A 17,786-nucleotide genomic window follows, 5' to 3' on the forward strand; every position below is an offset into this window, starting at 1 on the left:
GATAATATTTTTCCCAGTCAAATCATGACATTGTATCTATATAAAGAGGAAACAAACAATCAATCGGTGCAATATACTAAAATTAATTGTGCTCGAAGAATAAAGGATGGCATAAACATTATTTCAGAATCAGCTATCAATGTGAAATGTGACATTTTGGAAAATAACTACCTAGCAGGTCTTGATAAGAAGAGAGTTCTGCGAAAGTTAACATTTTATGATACACAAGTTGACACATATGTGAAATATTTTGAACCGAAGAGCATCATATTTACACCAATAGAAAACCTTCAAATTCAACTGATCTCAATCATGTTGACGGATGATGAAGACAGCCCTATAAAACTACCATCATTCTATTCACCAAAGCAATATATTGGAGAGACCTCGATTACTGTGAAGATAAGACCAAAGATCGTGGAAGGGAGACTGGATAGGACACTGAGCTGAGAACAAAAGGCGATTATTCTCATCTTCACAACAGTGTTATCGAAAAAGTTGTAGGGTATCCTCATTTCCGGTTCAGCGTATTTTTTGGAAGAAAAGCGAAGGTCGCAGTTGATTGTGGTAGAAAAGATGGAATTTGATTATTTTGGTCCTGATATAGACGAAGAAATGCTTGAAGATTCGGCAGAGGTAAGGGTCTGTTTTATTTTTGAATTTTGTTGAATTTTAATCTTGCGTTCACTTGATCTCTTATCATTAGAAATAGGCCCAAGCCTACACCTTCACTCATTACTGATTTTTGATTCGCTTTCATCTACAGGTGACAACGATAGCATTTTGCAATGAAGACAGGATCGAGCTGCTTATTGAGGAAAATGATATCAAAAAACGGCGGAGAAAAGCGAAGAAGGGCAATACCGAATCTGATGCGCGTATCGGGGAAACAAGTAAGCCAAAATTTCACGTTGACGTCCGCGTGATGCTCAGGAATGCACTTGAAGTAATGCAGAAAAATGAAATGTTGTGTGAGATGTTTGCTAATGTGATAGGACGTTTATCAAAAATCAACTTTGAAAGTATACCAGAACTATCTTTCCTTGATGAAGTCCTTGCACAGACCGTAGACATGAAATCTTTTTCAATGGAGATGATGTGGACTCGTTTCAGCAAGGTTTGGATAAACGCAAATGTTACTGACAAGCTGATTGAATGTCTCGATGTACCTAAATACTTTTGTTCCTGGCTGTTGTTACATTGCCAAGAAGAAGTGTCAAAATATAATTTTAATGCTTCAGTTCAAGTTTCTTTCGTAGCCTCCGAAGCACGACTGAAGGAGCAAGAAAAAGAGACTGTCACATATATCTGTGGAGCAGTTTTGTCCAAGTTAATTAAAAAGGCCTATGACAATTTGCAGAAGCCACGAATAAATGAAAATGCAGAATTGGCACTCAAAAAGAGAATTGAAGCTTTAAATTGCTGCAAGAGTAGTCACTCTACTGGAGTTTACACTGGAAAACTGATAGAAACTCTTGACCGTGGAGGGCTTGTTTATCCGAAAGCTTCATTTGCTGACCTTTTTCACAGAGCAGAAAAGTTATTTCAAGATTCCGTTTCTGGTGGTGTTAAAAAAATTAATGTGGCAGCCATTGTATCCCAATTCTTCAGTCAGGAAGCAAATGGAAACTACAGTATAAGAACAAAATCAATATTCAGTTCAAAAAATGTACCTGAAAACATGCAGAAAGTCATATTAAAAGACAGCATCAAAATATATGTGAAGTTGAGAGCCCATGCCCATGCAAAACATTTGATTGAGAACTATAAGTCAACATCAAGGAAACAGAAAAAAGAAAAGGCTTTGAGAAAAAAGTTAAAATCTGTTTCAAAGGACAAAAAGTTGTAATTTGTTAAGTTGTTTTGGAGATGATAAGATCCTTTTTAGAATTATTTTACAGGATAAGATCATTTCCCAAAAATAGAATTTGTAACTTTTTTGCTTCAAATTTCTTGTTCTCTGTTCACCAGCATACCCTGAAATAGCCTCAACCACAACCATAGCCTCATGCCAAAAAACATGCTTTGCCCCAAATGTTCTAATGTTTAATTTTTTTATTTTCTTACAAATATGCTTCAATAGAGCTCAGCACAAGTTCCCTATGATGTATTGTTGTACTGATGTACCCAAATATCCACCCATATCCCCAAACTAGCATTCTAGGCCCAGACTATAAATGGATAACAATTAGATGTATTTGTGCTAAACTGAACTTATTGAACTAACTGAACAATTGTTTTCCTCTCAATCACATGACAGAAGATTTTAAAAAAATTATTTTTGCTGATTTTTTAACATGACTGAGAACAGAACAATTTTTATTTAAAAACAATCCTTAAATTCCTTACAGGCTTGAAATAAACAAAATGATCAAAATAGAGGCAAGGGGACAACAAAATTCAACGCAACAACTTGAGGTCACCTGAATAAGGGTTCTAATAAGGGTACAATACTTTTAATCAGAGCAGTGGAGTTAAATGGGCACTTTTGATTAAAAAAGCTACTTTTGTTGGACCTTCCAGTGGAAAAATAGGGGGAGAAGTTGAAATAAGCTACACATATTCTACTAAAATCCCCAATTTATTCTAAGCCCAGAAAAAGTGATTACTTCACTCAAATAAATAAATATAGTGTCTATAGTATATCCACTGCTTTCACTGTTAATAATGCTGTAATATATGCGTGTTACATGGTCTTTTCTGCATGTTCTAGGTTAAGATTGCATGTGCACTACTTCATTCTTTAATGGAGTAACAACAGACAATTTTAATTAAAGATAGGCAAAATGTTAAAGCTTTAAAATGCTACATTTGGATATGCTAGCCCAATGGCAATAATGTCCTTTAAGCCTATTCCCATGTATAACCTAGACCTAAAGGGGTTCAGCATTCAGCTGGCAAAGTACTGGAAAATCCAGAATGGCCAATCGCCCTGTTGATGAACTCAAATTTGACATGTTGCCCAAAAACGTTTTATAAAACATTTATGCTTTTGATTCATTAAAACTTTTCTCAGTAAGAAAATCTTTAAAAATGCTCTCAACACAGTTATAAATGGGGCTAAAACCAAAAGTTAATGTGTCCTTCATCAAATAACTATGAACAATCAAGGGCATACTTGGAGAAAATCTTCAATCAATTATAAAAACTACAGAAACTTAGAACAAAAACTATAACAGAGGTCCAAACAAAGGTAACTCTCTGCAACCTAAGTGATGTGTCTGTATCCTAATAACTTTATTTCTTTCTTCTTTTTAATGGACTTGTAGTTATTGTTATTCCCTCTTTTGGGCGCTTTGAACCCTTAGTGTTTCCTTTAGGGGTTATACTTGTGGCATTAGATCTTTGCACCCTCAACTTGTTCTCCTGATGACCCAGTGCATGGATAGTAGGATTGCAAGACCGTCTTCCTAAACCTCTATGTTGTCCAAAATGGTCTTCAAGGGGATCCTGGCTAAGTTTGTTCGTAAGGACATACTTGAAGCCATTTTGGAGCAGATACTGGACACATTCAATCAACGCATGAGCTGTGGTTTGCAAACCTTCATAGGTTGCTTTGGTTAGGAACATCTTTTCTCTGTCTGCTGACTTGAAATTCCCTTTGCGGTTTTCTATGATATCCTTCCAATCAGCCAAATATTTTAGGAATTCCTCTTTCATGAATTTGAACCGTTCATCGTCCACACTTGTATATGGCTTCAAAAAGGGCTTTCGTTTCTGTGCACCTTCATTTAATGACCGCGTATTGCAGCAATCAAAGAATTTATCTACAAGTAATATCAGCTTGGCAGTTTCTTTTGCCTTTGGTGTAGCATAAGCCAACATCACCTTACCTACTGTCTCGCTCATGACTTGCGCTGCTAAGTTGACACGCATTCTTGAATAAGGTGTCAAATATACATGCTCGTTCTTGATTTTGGGTAGCTTCCTGACCTCACTCAATCGATCTGCCTCATACAATGAGATCAAATGGTCCCATGTCATCTCATCATTGTTCCAAAGAAGCCTTTTTTTCCCGTGTCCTGAATTTGCAAGATTATTGCGTATTGTTTTGATTAGGTGTGGTGGGTCAGAAAATAAGAAAATAGGACGGTTTTGTTCCTTTGAAAAAACATTTACTGCCTTGTAAATAATGCTACCTTGAGTGCTCATCATTCTGTAAAGCTTCTGGTTACTGCTTGCTTTATCAGACACAATGGCAATCACTTTCAGCCCTGCATATCCCTCGCATAAGCCTATAGCTCTCCATGTTAAAGGGAACAGCATTCCTGAATTTGCAGTAGTAGTGGCAAAGTAGCCAAGTGAAAATTTGAGCCTGGTTGCAATACCACAAACCATAAACACAAGGGCATGTGTCGCAATTGTACTTGATGCATCCTTCTTGAAGACTTCATTTACCTCATCACCAAGATTAACAAATCCAACCAGTTTATTGGTACTGTTGTTGTATACAAGATCATCTTGTACAGATAGCTCATCTAGCATCAACACAACATACTTTCCGATTCCTTCAAGTTTAGCAGCCTGATGTTTCAAATCTGCATAAACCTCTCTATTGAAACCTGCTCTGGGATGAAAAAGGCTAGAATAATCCCTCAATGTTCTTTCTGATGGGAGCTTGATGACAGAGCTTTCTTTCAAGGCTTTGTATGCTGCTGGGGATCGCAGATGTAGATGTAAAGCAAACCTTATCATCATTGGGTGCCATCTCTGCCCCTGGTTGGAATGCTCAAAAGCCTTTTTCTGCTCCTTCCAAAACAAATTTTGAAAAGAATTATCAGGGAATTCTTTCACGCCACTTTCAAGGATTTGTCTGAAATCCTTATGCACTTCAGTTTCCAGATCTATTCCTTTTGATGCAATTTCTGCTTCAAGCACTTTTATTTTCTCTTCCAGTTTTTTCTCTTTATCCCTTAGTGTGCGAATCGCTAAAACTAGTCGATTTTTTGCAACTTTTGTAAATGGGGCTTTTGTAGCAAGAGGTTTAAATCTCTGTTTGTCTTCAACCTTTTGTTTTCTTGCGAGGTCTTTAGCAGCAAGAGTACATGGCCTACAAGGGCTTGTTTCACAAAGAACAGAACAGTTGCTGCTATGCAAATTATGTACATGTTCTATGCCTTTTTTGCCATTAACCAAAACCACTTTTGATGTCTTTCCAGAGGAAGAAAGCTTTAGCCCATAGACCTTTTCAACTGAGTCTTCAATGCCCTGGCATGGCTTCCATTGTGAAATTCTTTCTAAAATTACATTAATTTTCTTTTTCGAAATTGTTCGCTTAAACTCTTTGTAAATTGGATGTTCCTCGGGTATTTCCTTGAAACTACCCTCCACAACAAAACCAAGGGACTCATCCACAGTAAGCTTGATCACAACATCTCCCAGTGTATTGATACAGCCAAAAACCAAATTGTTTTCAGTGTGGGAAAGTTTTACCCAAGAAGCATTTACCTTTGACAGATCTTTCTCCAGCTCTTTAAAATCTATATACTTGTATAACACAGGTAAAACAATTTCACTGTTGCGCACCAGCTGACGTCTTTCAGTTGCCACTTCTCTCTCGTGACTCCTCTTCGCAATAAAAATAGTTGGTATGCTACCCACAATAAGGTCTTTCCTTCCTGTCCTGCCTGAAATACAATATTTAATAAATAAATGTCTCATGTTGATAAAAAGGTCATATTGTTACTACTATATCAGAATCGAGAAAAAATTGCCTTTAGAAAGAACTGTAGAATTACGGACATCGATGTCTCAATAAAATTAGATACTTCTTGAAAAGCAGCCAGTCTTCGTTGAGTCTGATTCTTGGTCGCTAAATACCAAATGTGAACTAACCTGTCTTGAAACAGTCCGGATTGAAGTGTCTTGAACATATGTATGCCCTCTCTGAGTTAAAACTGCTGTCGCATCTGTTTACAACTCTCAACAAGCGTGCTCTCCACTCTTTCTTGGCATTACTCTTAACCGAATTCGATGGTACTTTGTGAAAACTTAGAAGAGGGTACCTTGCTTTACTTTCATATGTAGTGCAACCAACCATACAACAATTAACGACCATAGTTCTCTACAATCCAACAAAACTAGCGCATTTTTTCATTCGATTGGTTCCGTACGCGAACTTTCATTGCGTGTTAAGGTAGGCCGGAAATGATCATACCCTACAAACTCTCAAAATCAGTGATCCTTAACATAGCCTTTTGTTATAAGCGCAGTGTCCTATCCAGTCTCCCTTCCACGATCTTTGATAAGACCAGTAATATGAGTAATGAAATTTGTTTAACTTTAAATAGAAGAAGTTTGAATTTACCAAACTCTATAACAAATGTTGCAAAATGTAGTATGATTGGATGCATTTTATTTCCAAAGATAGAAATAAGTATAAATAAAAGTGTCATTGCTGTGTGTTCTGATCTTATATTCAGTAAAAACAGTGTTCCAGTATTAGACTTGGCAATGCTCGAGAATGACAGGGTAGTTAGGAAGGTGAACCCAACAACACACACAGTAATAACATCTGAGAAAAAGACAATTAACAAACAAATTTTTGATTGGGAAACATTGGATATATCACATAAATTTGAAGACAAGTGTTATATTGAGTTATTACTTAGCAAATATGATTAATGACTTTCGTTTAATGGGGCGGCGTTGCTTCTGGTGATGTGGGGGGTGGCGTTGATTCCGGTGATTGCGCTTGTTGTGACCGCTCCTCCACCTCCATCCTCAGGGCTGTTCCGAGTAGGTTGCCGCTCGCATTCGTCTCCTCCTCCTCCTCCGCTCGCATTCATCTCCTCCCTGCTGTGCTCCTCCCCAATATCTGTATCATCGGATGTTGTTGCCGCTTCGGGGAACATGTTTGTTAGTTCCCTGAAATAAAACACCCTAACATCACAACCTGTATCTAAAAATTACCCAATCCAACCACTAATGTTGTTGCATCACTTGAAAAAATGATGGTTGTAAAAATTAATAGTTTCAAATTCAAAAAATGTTGAAGTAAAAATGTACTCACCGCATCCTCCGATTTACTGATCTCATTGACCTTAGGATATACCCACTCCTCCTCAATCTTATCTCTCTAGCGTTATTTGCTACCATATCGTCGCTTTGGTACTTCACTGTAATCTAAACATTTAAGGTAGTGGTATTTATTAAATTGTTATATATTTGGAATAAATCGGGAAATAAATCAGGGTATAAAATGAAAAGAAAAAATAAAAAAATCCAATTGTTCCCAATTATTGGTAAGTGTAACAAACGCTCCCCGTGCACATCTTTAGACCTCAACAAGATGACTATTCAATACTCATGTGTACAAAGTCAATGGACTAAGGTCGGTACTAAGCACTGAACGGAGGATTGTAAGCACACAAACACAATAACCTAAGGTACCTGAAGCGACGTCTCTCAGCAACCCTATACCTTACTTCAAAGTGCTGAGTCGTGGAGACCAGCCTATTTCACTTCAGGTGGGCAACAATTAAAAAAAATGTCTTAAAAAGAATATAAGCTATTGCAAGTAATTAAAAAAATTGACTATTGACAATAAAAAGCAAGTATAAGTAATTAAAAACAAGTATAAGCATCTAATGAAATAGTGTTGAAAGTAAAGGTAAATCACCTGTTAAATTCACTTTGAAAAGTACGTATGTCTTTCTCTAACCACGATAACCGCGAAAAGAGGTGGATTGCTTGTGCTTCAGTCTTTTATGCCGGTGTATACGTGTTTAAGTTCTGTTATTCGAAACGAATCAGACTCCTCCATTATTATCATTTCTTGTAGGGGCACAAACGCTATATATTTCGATTTTCGAAATATGAATTCCTTCGATTGTCTTATACATTCAATTATCCAAGCACTTGCTTTAATAGACTTGAAACTTCGTATATATCTAGATAATCAGATACTCTGGTGTCAAATTTGGGCTTTGTATCACCAAAGGATCTACTGCGCATACGCAAAATCAACTTGCTCTGATCGATTTGAAACTTGGTACATATATAAAGAACTTATAATACGAAATTTTATTTGCACTTAATCAGCCATATACTCAGCCACATATTTGCACTTACGCACAACAGGATATATTCCTATTGTATCTACATTCGCTTTGTAGCCTAGCTTTTCTATTCGCTTTGTTTTAGTTAATCCACTATAATGAGCTGTTTTATTATAGTTTTGTAGATAGTAAAAATGATTAATCGAGTTCTGGTACAGAGAAAAACAAGTCGTCTCAAGTCTTCGCTTCTGCGCACACCTAGATAAGAAGTTATATATATACAAACTAACACACAAATTAGTTAGTAAAGGAAATAACAGCGCTTTTACTAAATTGGTGACCACGCTTTTTATTTGATTTGCCCTTGTCAAATTGCCTACATTTCCGTGCCGTTCCTTTCATGTCCTCGCTATTTGATAGGCCATATTTTTCATAAAGCTCAATCTTAACAATGAATGACGAAACACCAACTGCCAGCACCTTAACAGGTTCGCTTACTTTCTCCAATGCCATGCTATCTCCAGTCGCTGCATTTTGGCCGACTGATCCCGTTGTCTGGTTTGCACAGGTGGAAGCCCAATTTTTAACACGCAATATCGCATTTCAAGTCACCAAATATGCCTACGTGGTGGCTTCACTGCAAACTGAAATTGCACAAGAGGTACGCGACCTGCTTGTCAATCCTCCTACAGCAGAGCCGTACGATCAACTCAAAGCAGAACTGATTCAGCGCATTTCAGCTTCTGAGCAAAAACGTTTTCACCAGCTTTTGACTTCAGAGAAACTTGGTGATAGAAAGCCCTCGCAACTTCTCCGCAAAATGCGACAACTTCTTGGTGACAATCGTTTAGAAGACAGCCTATTGCGAAAAATATTTCTAAATCAGCTGTCTATCAACGCTCAGCTAATTTTAGTCTCTACTCCCGAATCAGTTTCCACTGAAAATCTAGCAACACTTGCTGATAAAATAATGGAAGTGGCTATTCCTTCACCCCCGTTGCTGCTTTTGCTGCCTCCAACACAACACCACCAAGCGAAGTTGCAGAACTCCGTCAGCAAATAAGCACCTTACCTGCACAAGTACAAGCTCTGGCCAACCGTTATACTTCACGACCTCGTTCTGGTCCACGTGGTCGCAGTCCCACTCCACCAGGCTCTCCATATCGTCGAAATTCAAGCAATGAACGTCACGCAAGTTCTCGATGTTGGTATCACTGGCGTTTTGGTTCTGCTGCCCGCAAATGCAATCACCATGCTCCTTCACATTCAAGCTTTCTGCATCTCAGCAACAAGGAAAACTGCCCCGCCAGCGGCTAGAGGCGACAAGTCTTCCTGGCACCCTACACCAAAGTCGCCTATTCTATGTCACAGACCGTCCTACTGGCACACGTTTTCTTGTCGACACAGGCGCTGACGTAAGTGTTCTTCCTCCTTCACGCTTTGAAAAGCAGCACCCTTTTCTATCACCCTACAAGCTGTCAACAAATCTCCAATCTCAACATATGGTGAAAAATCCTTGGCTCTGGGTTTAGGACTTCGCCGTAATTTTCAATGGATTTTTCTTATTGCTGACGTCCCAATTGCTATTATTGGTGCTGATTTTCTTGCCCACTTTGGCTTGAAAGTGGATGTGCGCCAACGTAAATTAATTGATACGATAACTACCTTATCTGTAAATGGTATCAAATCAACATACTCTTCACCAAGGCCAATGTTTGCGCTTCCAAACACAACTTCTCCATATCAAGCCCTTCTCAAGAAGTTCCCTGCACTGGCCCGTCCATGTTATAAAGAATCTGCTGTCAAACACACTGTTACCCATCATATTCGAACCAACGGTCCACCTGTTTACTGCCGGCCTCGACGCCTCGCACCATATCGTTTAGCTGTCGCCAAAGCCGAGTTTGACCACATGCTACAATTGGGCATCATTCGTCCTTCGGAAAGTAGTTGATCGTCTCCACTCCACATGGTCCCTAAACCTACAACTGGCGACTGGCGTCCTTGCGGTGATTACAGAGCACAGAGCCCTCAACAAACCTATCGCTGACACCCTATCTAGGACAGATATAAACATTCTTCAAACGTCCTCACCACTTGATTTTGTACTTCTTGCCAAAGCTCAACAAAACGACCCTGATTTGTCTCTTGTACAGTTTTCTTCACTACGCCTCAAGGAATTTCCTCCACAATCTTCAACAGGCACCATTCTCTGTGACATCTGAACTGGCCACCCACGACCATATATTCCTTTGTGTTATCGTCGCCTCATTTTCGACCAGTTGCATTCCATGTCCCACCCTGGAATTCGAGCTACACAACATCTTATCACTCAGCGATATGTTTGGCCAGGCATAAATAAGGTATTCGCAACTGGACTCGATCCTGTGTACCGTGCCAAAAGTCAAAAGTTACTCGCCACACTGTTTCACCCCTTGGCACTTTCTCTACACCAGATGTTCGTTTCGACCACATACATATTGACATAGCTGGACCTCTTCCACCATCTCAAGGTTCCAAATATCTCTTGACATGCATCGATCGTTTCACACAATGGCCTGAAGCCATTCCACTTGCTGACATTACAGCTGAAACTGTCGCCCGTCCCTTCTACCATCACAACTGATCGCGGGGCTCAGTTCGAATCTGCTCTTTTTGCGTCACTGACGTCGATTCTTGGAATCGAGCGGATCCACACAACAGCCTATCAACCTTGCGCGAATGGCATGGTTGAACACCTCTATCGTCAACTCAAGAGCTCAATCAAGGCATCTTCTGATCCATCATGTTGGTGTAAAAGTCTGCCACTAATTCTTCTCAGCCTCCGGACACTTCTGAAACCAGATCTTGACAGCACTCCTGCACAACTTGTGTATGGTTGTAACCTACGTCTTCCTGGTGATTTTTTTACCTCTTCTCCAGAGTCATATGTTTTGGACCCTACAATTTATGCACAACATCTTCAATCTACTATGCAAAGTCTTCGGCCTACACCACCTCGCAAACAGGAAACCAAGTTTCATCTTCCGTCAGTCTTAGCAACTTGTAAATTTGTCTTTGTGCGTCATGATAACATTCGCAAGCCACTTCAGCCACCATACGATGGGCCTTACAAGGTGCTTCAACGTCAAGACAAGCATTTCGTTCTAGAGATTGCTGGCACACATAAAACAATCAGCATTGATCGCCTCAAAGTGGCCCACTTGGATTCTGATTGTGACTCTTACATTTCAACAGAAAACCAATTCTTCCCAGTGATTGACAACACACCAGTTTTTTCTAGTCACCAATGCACGACACGTTCAGGGTGCAAAGTTCATTTTCCAGATCGCTTTGGTTTCTGAAGTCCCCATATTCAAACTTATATCGACTGTTTCGCTCCTCTTACATTCTAGAGGGGGGGGCTCTAATAGTGAACTTATAATACGACATTTTATTTGCACCTAATCAGCCATATACTCAGCCACATATTTGCACTTACGCACAACAGGATATATTCCTATTGTATCTACATTCGCTTTGTAGCCTAGCTTTTCTATTCGCTTTGTTTTAGTTAATCCCCTATAATGAGCTGTTTTATTATAGTTGTGCAGATAGTAAAAATGATTAATCGAGTTCTGGTACAGAGAAAAACAAGTCGTCTCAACTCTTCGCTTCTGCACACACCTAGGTGAGAAGTTATATATATACAAACTAACACACAAATTAGTTAGTAAAACAAACAACAACGCTTTTACTAAGCATATAGTTAATCACATACCCTGATGCAAGTTCTGGTATCGGCATCACCAAAGGACCTATTGCGCATGCGAAAAACTCAACTTGCTCTAATCGATTTGAAACTTGGTACATATAGGTAATAACATACACTGATAACAATTCTGGTTTCGGCATCACCATAGGACCTACTGCGCATGCGCTAAACACCTTAAATCTCAGAAAGCACCTCCTCATCCTACATGACATCCTCCTACACAGTGACCTCCTACGCAGACTCCTCCTTTTGCATATCACCCTGCTGCGCAGTGCCAGCCGAGTTGATATCCTCGTATGCTTACCTACTTAGTTATGATGGCTGGGTACAGCTTCCTAGGTGGCATCAACTGCCATGGGTACTTGGATAGAAGGGGTTTTCGTCTCTCTATAAGAACAAGGAATTGGTAGGATTCTGTTTATGAATTTTAACATGGTTTTTTGTGGTTGCTGGGTACAACTTTCTAGGTGGCATCATTTGCCATGGGCACTTGGATAGAAGGGTTTCCGTCTCTCTATAAGAAAAAGGAATCGGTAGGATTCTTTTTATAAAATTTTAACATGGTTTTTTGTGGTCGCTGGGAACTATCATACTGAGGTGGCATCGTTTGCCTGGGCATTTGGATAGAAGGGGTTTCTGTCTCTCTATAGGCACAAGGTATAGGTAGGATTCCGTGTATAATTTTTTACTTGATTATATGTGGTGGCTTGGTACAACTTTCTAGGTTGCATCATTTGCCATGGGCACTTGGATAGTAGGACTTTCCTTCTCTCTATAAGCACAAGGAATCGCTTTGATTCTGTGTATAAGTTTTTAACATGGTGATATATGGTGGCTGGATACAACCTACTAGGTAGCATCATTTGCCATGGGCACTTGGATAGAAGGGTTGCCGTCTCTCTATAAGCGCAAGGAACCGGTCGGATTCAAGGAACAGTGCATAAATTTTTAACATGGTTATATATGATGGCTGGGTAGCACTTCCTAGGTGGCATCATTTGCCATGTCAACTTGGATAGAAGGGATTGCCGTCTCTCTGTAAGCACAAGGAATAGGTAGGAATTTTTGTATAAAATTTTAACATGGTTATTTGTGATGGCTGGGTATAACCATACGGGGGTGGCATCATTTCCCATGGGCACTTGGATAGTAGGGGTTTCCATCTCTCTATAAACACAAGGAATAGGTAGGAATTTGTGTATAAATTTTTAACATGGTTATTTGTGATGGTTGGGTATAACTATACGGGGGTGGCATTATTTGCCATTGGCACTTGGATAGAAGGGGTTTCCGTCTCTCTATAGGCACAACGAATAGCTAGGATTTTGTGCATAAATTTTATAACATGGTTTTTTGGAATGGCTGGGGACAACCATACGGAGGTGGCATTATCTGCCAAGGGCACTAGGATAGAAGGGGTTTTTCTTTCTCTATAAGCACAAGGAATAGTAAGGATTTTGTGTATAAATATTTAACATAGCTATTTGTAATGGCTTGGTACAGCCATACGGGGGTGGCATCATTTGCCATGGGCACTAGGATAGAAGGGGTTTTCTTCTCTCTATAAGCACAAGGAATAGGTAGGATTTTGTGTTGAGACTTTTAATATAGTTGTTTCTTGTAGCTGGGTGAAACCATACTAAGGTGGCATCTTTTGCTATGACCACTGGGATAGAAGGGGTATTTATAAAGAGAGAATGAGGCTCACTGATACTTAATTAGGCATCAAGAAAGGATGAAGGGGTATGGCTTCTAGATCCAAGTGAACTACAACATGTCAAAGAACAAAGTTTTTTGCCACCATGTTTTGTGGTGAGGTATCAATAATGATTTTATTTGTTAAACCTCCAGGCACATCTCGTATCAGTAAATCTTAGATTTAAAATATTGAATACTCATAAAAGTCTACTCCACTTTTTGAATTTTCTAGCTTGCGTTATTCCATTTCTTCCAAATTCAGAGCAAAAATATGTTCAAATTTTTGCCCCCATGCAAAGTGTTGTTTTTTTATATAAATTGTTTTGAACTTTTTTGATTCATTTATAAACGTCAGCAAGGACGCAGAAAAAGTGAAAAAAATTGTTTGCGTAAATTTTTTTTAGGGAGGGGTGGCTTAAGCATAAGGTAAAATTTTCGTTCAAAATCCAACAAACTACTAAGGTTACCAAAATTTTCCAACCAATTCGATGCTTTTTAAGGGGCTAAGCCCACTATCCTTCCCAGCCAGACGAGCGAACCACGATTTTAATAGATAGTGAAGTGTTACAAAATATCAAAGTAAAATAAAATTCAAGATTCACCTATTTTAAATGTCTTGCAAAATTTTGAACATCGTTGGTACAGCATTAAATTCCAACTTTAAATTATTTGCTGCTCGGTCAATAATTTTTTCCTTGAAGTGGTCGGAGCAAATTCTGAAATTCTTGCTATGAATCCAGTTCTCGTGGCGCATACATTGTACATCTCTGTATTTTACCATAATCAATTAGAAACCTGAGAAATAAAAAACATCACTAATATAGAATTTTTTGTAAGTCAAACTTTGGATAGGTTGATGAATATAATGAGACAAAGAGACAAATTCCGCTCGATCTTTGCCAAATGAAACGGGCCTAAATTACCCAAACCGAAATGATAACTTACGAATGAAAAGTTCTGGAGAATTTGAATTTTATTTTGGATTCTTTTTCCGAATTTCCACTGGGATAGAAGGGGTTTCATTCTCTCTATAAGCACAAGGAATAGGTAGGATTTTGTGTAGAAATCTTTGACATTGCTATTAGTGGTGGCTGGGTACAACCATACTGAGGTGGCATCATTTGCCATGACCACTGGGATAGAAGGGGTATTTATAAAGAGAGAACGAGACTGACTGATACTTAAATAGGCCTCCTCTGTCTTTAAGGGCAAGGAAGGATGAAGGTGTATGGCTGCTAGATCCAAGTGAACTACAACATATCGAAGAACAAAGTTTTTTTGCCACCATGTTTTGCTGTGTGGTACCAAAGATGATTTAATTTGTCAAACTTTTAGGCAACTCTCCTATGGTTAAATCTTAGATTTCAAATGTTGAATACCCATAAAAGTCTACTCCACCCTTTCAACCTTCCAGCTAGCGTTATTCCACTTCTTCCAAATTCAGAGAAAAAGATGTTCAAATTTTTGCCCCCTTGCAAAGTGTTGTTTTTTCATAAAAAAATTTTTGAACTTTTTTGATTCATTTATAAACGTCAGCAAGGACGCAGAAAAAGTGAAAAAAAATTGTTTGTGAAGAAAAATTTTTTTTAAGGAAGGGTGGCCTAAGCATAAGGTAAAATTATTTTTGAAAATCCGACAAAATACTGAGGTTTCCGAAATTTTCCAACCAATTCGATGCTTTTTAAGGGGCTAAGCCCACTATTCCTCCCTAGTGACACGACCGAACCACGATAATAATAGACAGTGTCGTGCCTTGGGCCCTCCTTTTCATCCTATACGTAAATGATTTTGAGCGATGCTTAGAGAAAAGCTCAACAAATATGTATGCAGACAACACTAGCATAACATGCTCTGCAAAAGACATTGAGGAACTGTGCAATGATTTAAAAACTGAGGGTAAGAACATTGCAGAGTGGATGCGGCAAAATAAGCTTAGTCTGAACACCAATAAAACTGAATATATGGTAATTGGTCATAAAAAGATGAATTAACCATATCCAGGGGGAGATAAACGTGGAAATAAATGGAGAAAAAATCCAACGAGCCCATGAAATAAAATATCTTGGGGTCACTATCGATGAAAACCTATCTTGGAAGAAGCAGTACAAGAGGCTTAAGTGTAAACTTAAGAGTGGTCTTTCTTCGTTGAGGAAACTTAAAAACATACTCCCACAGTCGAAATTGGACCAGGTTTACAGGGCACTTTTTGAGAGCCATCTAAGATAGGGTGATGAATTAAAGTCTGTCCGCTACAAAACTTGAACATCTTCAGCGTCTTCAAGACAGGGCTCAAACATTAATTGAAAGTGCTAAATTTGAGGACGGGTGGATCTGTAAATGGCTTTCAGTTTCGAATCTAATTAAATATGACAGGGCCATAATGAAATACAAAATGATGAATGGTCTTTGCCCTGACAGCCTTAAAGGTAAATTTATTACTAGATCAGAGATATCCAGGTATTCGACAAGGAATCAGCTTGATATTGACATCCCAAGGCAAAATTTGGAATTCTCAAAGGGAAGTTTCTTTTACTCTGGGGCTAAAACATGGAATGAGATTCCAAGAAACATCAGAATGAGCCCCACAATTTCCATGTTTAAAAGAAACTTGAAATGATTCCTGCAAAGTTAATAAATTCCCAAAACAAAACACGATCCCTAGGTAGAACAGCAACATCTTTATTTTATATATATTAAAGAAGTAATTGTAATCAAAGTAGTTTATTTTTTTGTATTATAACTGATTAGGAACTCGTGTGTAAAGATTTTTGAAATGAAAATGAGAAAATGAAAAGTGTTAGAGAATATCTAAGTAAAATCAAATTCAAGATTAACCTGTTTTAAATGTTCTGCATAAATTATTGGCTGATCGGTCAATAATTTCTTCCTTGAAGTGGTCGGAGCAAATTCTGAAATTCTTGCTATGAATCCAGTTCTCGTGGCGCATTCATTGTACATCTCTGTATTTTACCATAATCAATTTGAAACCTGAGAAATAAAAAACATCACTAATATAGAATTTATTGGAGGTCAAAGTTTGCATAGATTGTGGAATATAATGAAACAAGGAGACAAATTCCGCTCGACCTTTGCCAAATGAAACGGGCCTAAAATACACAAACTGAAATGATAACTTACGAGTGAAAAGTTCTTGGCAATTTGAATTTTATTTTGGATTTTTCATCTCATCTCATCGCCATCACTTCTGAATAATTCGGCGTCTATTTTCAGCTTTCTTTTCTTATTAAAACCAAAAGCGCAACGCTGTGTTCCATCATTAGCCATAGCTGTCCATAACATTTTCCGCGAGATGTGCTTGACCTTTGACATTTGGGTGGCCTTTGTAATGGCGCCTAATAGAGGTTTCTCGATTCAGTCTTTTTTGTGGATTAATGATTAGGATTTCAAACTCCGCTTTGTTCGTAAAAATTCCATCAACATTACTAAGGGCTACAGTTTTTCAACTCATTAGGTGTGGATAACGGTAAGATGAAGTTCTTTTTCATTTCTATCATTTCTATTAGTAAAATGTTGTCGTCATAATATTGTAACTTCCGTCATTTAAATACGCAAGGGTCTTCTCTTTACATGCACTGCAGTTGATTTTAGGCCGACTTTTTTGCCATCAGGAAGTTATAACTTTTGACCCTCCACCTCTGTTTTGGTTTATATGATGCGTTTCACTTTTTAGCTCCTACGTGTCTACTTTCATGGGCGGACTGGCTAATTTTTTGGCCCGTGCAAATTTTTATCAAACCGTCCCGCAATAATAGCAAATAAAAAACTCCTGGGAAAATGCAAGAAAAATAAACCTTGCTCAAGCGTGTTTGAAATATTTCAAAAGAAGCGTTTGGTGTCTCTTGAGATTAATTTTCTTGATCAGGATAAAGTTTGTGCTTTGCTCTTTCAAAAGACTGTAGACCTCTTTTTTTACTTCCCCCAGGAGCTCTTTTGACTGGGATGGGGTCTTCGACGATCTGACAACAGAGAGGATTTTGAAAGTAACTAGAGCATTCTGTTGAAACACCAGCAAAGCTGATGCATTTTCTCCTACTTGACCCGTTCGATTTATTGCATCAGAAGCTGCGAATATTTCGTCTATAGGTTGACAATAAGAGCAAACAAGAGAGGTTGAAGAAATACACTGGAGCAATGACTGAACAGCTGATGTTATGCTGTGTAAAGAGTCAAAACCATCCTCACACCAAGAGACGAACGAATGTAAAGCTGGCTCCTCCCTTTGAAGAACGTTAAACATGCCACGTATCTCCTCGTTAAGCAACTTTGCTGTGCAATATTTTGGTATCAGGGTACGAATTTATTTCTTTGGTATG

At 38.5% G+C, this 17,786-nt stretch overlaps 2 protein-coding genes and 1 long non-coding RNA gene across 4 annotated transcripts; 2 read left to right on the top strand and 1 right to left on the bottom strand.

Annotated features, from left to right (window-relative positions):
* The first annotated feature begins 497 nt into the window (after window positions 1-497).
* LOC135689835 (uncharacterized) lies at window positions 498-2,558 on the top strand. 2 transcript variants are annotated; one of them, XM_065207200.2, is made up of 3 exons: window positions 498-636; window positions 767-893; window positions 1,260-2,558. In XM_065207200.2, the coding sequence occupies exons 1-3, from the start codon at window positions 577-579 to the stop codon at window positions 1,847-1,849; spliced, it is 777 nt and encodes a 258-aa protein (XP_065063272.2). In that variant the 5' UTR covers window positions 498-576; the 3' UTR covers window positions 1,850-2,558. The 2 variants fall into 2 exon arrangements, with proteins under 2 accessions (XP_065063272.2, XP_065063271.2); XM_065207199.2 differs by having other exon boundaries at window positions 767-2,558.
* Window positions 2,559-8,451: 5,893 nt separating this feature from the next.
* On the top strand, window positions 8,452-9,063 carry LOC135688629 (uncharacterized). The gene has a single exon (XM_065205560.1). It carries the CDS (start codon window positions 8,452-8,454, stop codon window positions 9,061-9,063), a length of 612 nt encoding a protein of 203 aa, XP_065061632.1.
* Window positions 9,064-11,629: 2,566 nt separating this feature from the next.
* On the bottom strand, window positions 11,630-17,404 carry LOC135681561 (uncharacterized). The gene is made up of 3 exons (XR_016144143.1): window positions 16,591-17,404; window positions 16,288-16,440; window positions 11,630-14,247 (listed from the first exon to the last, which is right to left on the bottom strand). It is a non-coding gene; the product is annotated as an uncharacterized LOC135681561 (long non-coding RNA).
* Window positions 17,405-17,786: the final 382 nt, after the last annotated feature.

The sequence above is a fragment of the Rhopilema esculentum genome, chromosome 10 (assembly GCF_057945365.1).
Source record: "Rhopilema esculentum isolate cy_ngs chromosome 10, ASM5794536v1, whole genome shotgun sequence".
NCBI classification, from domain to species: domain Eukaryota; kingdom Metazoa; phylum Cnidaria; class Scyphozoa; order Rhizostomeae; family Rhizostomatidae; genus Rhopilema; species Rhopilema esculentum.

What these genes read in the sequence shown, in the direction of transcription:
- LOC135689835 (XM_065207199.2), top strand. Translation starts at nt 577, where the DNA reads ATGGAATTTGATTATTTTGGTCCTGATATAGACGAAGAAATGCTTGAA. An exon ending in TGCTTGAAGATTCGGCAGAG is followed by an intron (nt 637 to 766) that starts GTAAGGGTCTGT and finishes TTTCATCTACAG; the next exon opens with GTGACAACGATAGCATTTTG.
- LOC135688629 (XM_065205560.1), top strand. Translation starts at nt 8,452, where the DNA reads ATGAATGACGAAACACCAACTGCCAGCACCTTAACAGGTTCGCTTACT.